Source organism: Choristoneura fumiferana, chromosome 19, assembly GCF_025370935.1.
Source record: "Choristoneura fumiferana chromosome 19, NRCan_CFum_1, whole genome shotgun sequence".
NCBI classification, from domain to species: Eukaryota; Metazoa; Arthropoda; class Insecta; order Lepidoptera; family Tortricidae; genus Choristoneura; species Choristoneura fumiferana.
In genome coordinates this window covers 4,489,545-4,496,475 of record NC_133490.1, presented here as the reverse complement: position 1 = coordinate 4,496,475, position 6,931 = coordinate 4,489,545, and the positions used below count along the sequence as shown (strand labels likewise).

The window sequence follows — 6,931 nt, the reverse complement described above, 5'->3', positions numbered from 1 at the left end:
TGCGATGTCAACATGACATTAGATAGCACAAAGGTTCCACCCAGATACATGATTCAGGTTGTTCGGTTGTACGTCTCACTCCAGGGTACAAAGTTTTTCAGTATTATAAGGCCGTAGTTTCCATCCACCGCAAGGTCAGTGCGGATTGGGAATTTCACACAAACCATTAAATTTGCCGTAGTTTCCATCCACCGCAAGGTCAGTGCGGATTGGGAATTTCACACAAACCATTAAATTTCTTCACCGGCGTGTGACGGTTTCCTGACGACGTTTTCCTGCACCGTAAATCTCATAGTACACTTGAAATGTAATTTTATACATTTATACCGTCGGGCGCCACTGTGGTGTTATAAATGTGAAAGTTTGTGAAGATGTTTAGAGGTTTTGATGTTTGTTACTGAATCACGCAATAACGGCTGAACGGATTTACACGACACTTGGCACACAGATAAACAAAGATCTGCATTGAGAGATGGGATACTTGATATCCCGATAATGCGTTGTCGTAGGATAATATTTTAGGTTTAAACAAGAAAAGAGGGCACTGTCCAAGAACGATGACGTACCTCAGCTCTCAATATGACGTGACGTGACATGTTAACTTCGTTTGCAATCAGTAGATGGCGTTGTGCGAGCGAACGTTGTCGTTTCAAATTGTTACCGTAATCTTTTTCAATGAGGGCTATCGGTATGAATTCGCCACTAGAGGCGCTAGTGAGCGTGAGTCTCCGAAATGTCAAATCTCATAGTTTTTGGGTGAGCTACGCGGGTTATTTATAGTTAGAATAAATTTTGTGAATATTTTGCAATATCTGAAATTAATTATGGCAAATATGCGTTTCGGGCAATTAATGTCTGTGTTTTGAGACAGTTTTGTCTTTCGGAAACCTTTGTCCTCCCTTTTTTCCGAACAAAAACAGAGACTATGCAACACTGTGGCATGCTCGATATTTATATGGTACGGTTTTAAGGTGTATTAAATATGATTTTAATCTAAACTTTGTTTTCGCGCCCGTAATAACAGACTTTCAAACCATACTTAAAAACCTCACGCAACAGTGCGCCATCTAGCGAGACAAAAAACGATAGCCCTCATTGAAACTAACACATTTATTCATTGCGTTGCCATGGCAACAACAATCGTTTAAGTAAACTGTTAATTGTCGTTGTGTATTTCAAAAATTGCATGGGCATAATATACAACAGTTCAGTTAAGACGGCATTAAGCTATTTCTAATGCAGGCGAAGCCGCGGGTTAAGGCTAGTAGTATCATAAATTATCATTTAATCAGCTATCCTAATGGTAGTATAGTTGACTACTTAAATAATGACATATGCTTCAAACTGTAGTTACTAAACGTGCCAAAATCATGAAGCGAGGCTGCGTCCATCTTATCTCACGCATTGCGCACTACATTTTTTAAAGTAGCCTGTATAGTGTCCCACTGTTGGGCAAAGGCCTCCGTTCTGAAGCTGAATGAAGTTCAATTTTATTTTTGATTTTAAGTTTTCAATCTAGGTGTACGTTATGTGATGTAGCTAACTACTACAAAAGTAGTGACTTGAGCAATTGGATTTATATCAGCACTTTATTTCTTACCGCACTACCATGGAACTATTCTATTGATACATAGACAGCTAGCTTTTAATCTAATGTTTTGTTTCGGGATACAGTTAGCGCCATCTGTGAGCGAGATTCCAATCAGCTCACTCATTCAAAACACTTTCAGTTACCACAAGTAACACAGAGATGGCGCTGTTGAATGGAAATACTGAAATCTGAGCACTTTATTTTCAAATCCTAGCTAGCTTTTTTGAGATATTTTTATCTTCTTGTGTTGCACTATATATACTGAATCTGAACACTTTATTTTCAAATCCTAGCTAGCTTTTTTGAGATATTTTTATCTTCTTGTGTTGGCACTAAGATTTAATTATCAATTTAATTTTGTTTAAGGTCAAAATTATTTTTCACTTCTCATGCTCGTAAAGTTCGTGTTTATGCTGGATCTAGGCGACATAAAATGACTTTTTATGCTCTAGTGCATAAAGTAAAATCTTCGCATAAGACCAAGGCACTCAGGTATAAACAGCCACAAACAAAGAAGTTTCTACATATCTTTTTAATAATTGTTAACTTCTATTAATCTAAAAATCAATCAAATTAATCAAAACAGATCAATAAAACTAAAAATTTATAATTATAATAGTAATGCGTGAACAATAAAGGACACATAGTAAGTGAACAATTGTTGCTATTTTGTTTCCTCGCCTTCGAGGTGAAAAGCAGAGTGTAAAACTCGAGCATTAAACCCATTGTCCCTCGAACTGTCTATCCACCCTTTTCCTACCGGCCTTCGTGAAGCTATATGAACGTCTTGGGTAAAATGGGCCGTTTTATGCTCTTGTTGTACAATCTACTATTTAATGCCTAAGGTCCAGTACAGACGGACTGCATTCCAACTGCAACGTAACCGCAACTGCCGACTGCTCATCTATATTAATAATTACGTACTGGTTTACGGTTAGATCTGTGAGCGAAATGCACATCAGCTGAACTCGTAAAAACACTTAGTTAATCCGAGTCGACAACTTGTTGAATGGGAAATACTGGAATCTGATCACTTTATTTTCAATATAAACTTGATAAATTACTAGTATATTGGCGTTGGAAGTAAACATGTCAAAGTCATCACATTTAAAGTGGCGTTATTTTTCACTCATCATGTCGTCACAGGTTTTATGCATTTCGTTCTCATTGTGACTTTTTAAGAGCTAGTGCACATGGTAAAATTCGCGATTTTCATCAGAATCGATCGTACAAACGAAGTCGTACCATATATGGGGACTTTAGGTCTAATTTCTTTGATTGTGAGACAAAGACCATAATTATTTGGGTAAATAAGATTAAGGAGAAATATCTACTTGTGAATACCGCCACGAGGTGAGCAGAGTGTAAAACGCATTAATGTCGTCCTGTATAATTTAACGCTGGGAAAATGGGTATGTCTTGTTTTTCTATAAGGTCCAGTACTACATTTTCCAACTGCGACGTAACCGCGTCTGCCTACTGCTCATACATTTTTATAGCAGTCAGCGTGCAGTTATGTCGACTGCAATGGAATTGGCAGTTACGTAGCAGTTGAAATGCAGTCCGTCTGTACTGGCCCTATAGTTGAGATAGTATTAATGTTACTAAATAATTTCTAGTTGTGTTACGTTAGTTTTAAACTGGGTCTCCAACGGTTTATTATGAAGTTGCCCCTGTACCTACTACCCTAGGATTTTTTATTACACAAAAAAATCACGTGGTACTCAAATTGTCCACCACTCAATAGTCAATTTTATGTCCACTGCGTTACCAAACGTGGATTAAGTCTACTTCCGGGTATACACATGCCTTCCTGAATTAGAAAATAATGTTTTTGTGGAGATTATCTAAATAAGAAAAAAAATTTCATGGACGTTTCTAGGCATCAAAAAAGAATTTTGACCTCTACATTTCGGGAGCGCCAAAGTTCGCATACTCTTCGCTAGTCATACCGTAATTTTTGTCCGAATCATCGTTTGTTATAACTTTTGTTCCACTGAAACCTTACAGTTTTCTGAAAATTTTAAATGGTCATCCTATAGAAAACTATAGGTTAGGTTTGTTTTATAACAATTCTGAACAATTATTGGATTCAGAGAAAAAAAGAGTTATGACAAACGATCGTTCTGACAAACATTCGGACTTCCAATAAGTATGCGAGCCGATATAGACCCCTAAATTTCAACTGTTTTAGTAGTCAAATTACCATATTTATCTTCATTGAACGTCATGCATGTGGGATCCGAACCTATCAAACGGACTTTTATGTCCAGGTTTGTTTCCCATAAAGGACACAAAATAAAACCACAGTGTTAAAAACAATAAAATAGATTTTCATTTATTGTGAGACGAAAAATACAACAATGGGACTTATCACCTAAAATGGTTAGTGGCAGACTGTTGTGTCGAAACGATAGATGCCGGGCGGGCGCGTGCGAGCGAGCAAGCACAGCATCGCACCCGCTCTAACACTACAGTACACTCCTAATTTATGTCTTTCATTGGGTAACTCGTGGCTCGTAACGAATATCAACGAAAATATATATAAATACACAAAACCATGACCTCTATTCACTGAAATCATAGCTATATTAAACATGTGAAGTTTCAATAGTTCATTTTTTTAACTAAGTTTTTTTTTAAAAAGGCTTTATTGATTCGAAGCTAATACTTAATTACTTACAAGATTGTTTAGTAGTTTTAATAGTCGTCGCGGCTCGCGGTCCGGCGGTCCGGCGGGCCGGGATCCCGGAACAAAACGTAACAACCTCATACCGCTACTATGAAACGTTCTATACAAAATTGAACATTGCCGATTCGCTAAATCGTTTATACCTAACGCGTGGCGCACGCGCCTCGCCGCTATTGCTCGTAGAGAAAAAATTACAAAATCAATTCGTTACACCGTAGACTATATTTTGTTTAATAAACTTGAAGTATTTATCAATAATCAATAAGTACGTTATAATAATTGAATAATTAGTATTTTGTTTCATAAGAGACTAGCATTACAAATAAATACCTTCAGCTATACAATTTAATGTTTATTTCTATTTAAACATTTGAAGATGTTTAGTGGACTACGTCGGTTTATACACAAGAAGTGGTCGTTTCTTGCATACAAACTTTAGTTGATGCGTCTACGCTTCGAGATATGACTTAAATGTATACTTAGATTTAGGGGGAAAATGTCGTAAAAACAAAAAGAAAAGTTATTGAAATTTATAACAAACACCTTAACTAATACTTGTAATAATTTAGTCAAAGTATATGTGTATACATAATATAATACATACGCTGGATAGATACATAGATACGGCATGTAAGTACAAGTGGAGCCGGCGGACGGGCCCGCGCGGCGCGGCATGTCTTTGACAAAAGCAATACAAAACATTTCATTCCGTGTAAGAGATGTCACGATGGTATGCGAAAAATTTATTTTTTTTCAAAAAACACACGCCCATTCGCTCACCCTTGCGCTTAAATCTAAAATTAATAATTAGACAATATTTTTATTTGTTCAACAGACGCGCGCTAACGCACGCGTATAATAATAAAATATTTTCAAAACAATCGAATAATTAAACACACTAGTTAACAATATAACTTATGCTCAGATACACCGGAGCGCGGCGCTCCGTCAGGCATACATGTTCAAATCAAAACGTGATCCTCGTCTGTTTAAAAATATGATTTTATACACAATTTAGCATATTAATGTTACATTAGAGCGATGGCAGCGTCGGTCGGGAACGTCTCTGGGCACGGTCGGGCGCTATAATACTGTTACTGCTAAATTATTGCATCCGTGAGCGGGGGCCGTGCGCGGGCCGGGAGTTAGACGGCGGTCTCCGTGTGCGAGTGGGAGCTGAGCCGCTCCACGTCGATGTCGGCGGGCGCCAGCGCGTCCCGCGGCTCGTACTCCACGCTGGACGAGTGGCTGAAGCGTTTGCTGAGCGCAGTCTGCTTCCGCAGCGCCTCTGCCAGCGCCGCGTCCGCCAGAGAGCCGCGCGAGTCCAGCCCCTGTCGGAACGCGTTCACCACGCGGATCTGCACACCCGCCCCGTGTTAGTGCCGGCACAAGCAGCCGCGCTGCTCTCGCCTCCGGCGTACTGCCACTACCTACTCCGAGAGGCCCGAGAGCGAGTGTAACACTACCCCGCTAACCGTCCTTACATCAAAAGGCACAACAAACCTGAGAATACTGACGCAATAGCAATGAGGGTTTCTGTGACATGCGCGAGTGTTGTCCGGTCCGGTTGATTTTCATGTTTGTGATTGGATAAATAACTAAATGAGCCAATCACAAGCAAGATTGTGACGTCAAACGGACCTCTCGCATACGCCATCTAGCGGTATTTCGCCTGTCAAGAAACCTTAATTGTAATCGCTTTCACGATATCTTTATGTCAAACGGTGTATGATAGGGTAGAAAGATTATTATGAAAAACAAGTGTATGTAAGCAGGTTTGCAGTTCTACCCTTTGATTTGAAGGTGGTAGATAAGTCCCCTGGCTCCGCCCGTCTCTTCCACCATAAAGTACGACAGGGGAGACAGCGGAAAATGAAAAACTGTTTAATTTTCATCAAGTATATCTGAGCGATATATTTTTAGCATCTTTGCTCAGACATATTGCTGTGATTCACACATTATTTTACTTTTTGATAGCCTGTTACACTTGCTCGACTGTCACATCGCCTCGAACTTATTAACGTTGCGCATCGACGCATTTAACCATCACCATCACGCGTACGAGGATTAAAAAGCACTCAAAAAACCGTGACGTTGTGCATATCTAGGATAACCCCGTAATACCTGTGTATTAACGTAACCGATCCGGATTTGGACAACGTCATAACTGTAATTTGAGTGACAATTACTCTTCAAACATGCGTTGGAGACGCGTAATTGCTTAGTTTAGCTGTAACGTTAACAAGTATTTTGGAGCTATTCCAGTAGTGACATTACGTCGATCCCTTTGAGTTATATGCCGGACATTATGACACCCATTATTATGATACATGCAGCTTCCGTGAGACAAAGCTAAGCGTTTCTTCCTTCAAATGTACAGATACTTAAACCGCGAAATGGCCGATGATTTGCAGTCAGATTTTTCTTCAGCAGGAGAGCGAAAAAGAAGACTGCTCTTTCATCTGTTCGTCTAAAATAGTGCAGGTGATTTAATCACATGGAGTGTTTAAAAAATGTGATATAAGTAAATTGGTCGTGTCCGGCATATAACCCTCCCCACAGCAACCACCTCCGCCGTTCACACAGCTCTCGTTCGGAAGGCAACACAATCTAGTGACACGGGACCGTGTTAGCACATTTGACACGAG

The 6,931-nt window shown here is 39.5% G+C and overlaps 1 protein-coding gene across 7 annotated transcripts in view; it reads right to left on the bottom strand.

Annotated features, from left to right (window-relative positions):
- Window positions 1-3,903: 3,903 nt before the first annotated feature.
- PMCA (plasma membrane calcium-transporting ATPase 3) overlaps window positions 3,904-6,931 on the bottom strand; it is a 216,114-nt gene continuing 213,086 nt past the window's right edge. For all 7 annotated transcript variants that reach the window (XM_074102739.1, XM_074102745.1, XM_074102744.1 and 4 more), the window contains one exon: window positions 3,904-5,641. In XM_074102739.1, the coding sequence (XP_073958840.1) occupies window positions 5,429-5,641 (213 nt within the window). In that variant the 3' untranslated portion in view covers window positions 3,904-5,428. The remainder of the gene's footprint in view (window positions 5,642-6,931) is intronic.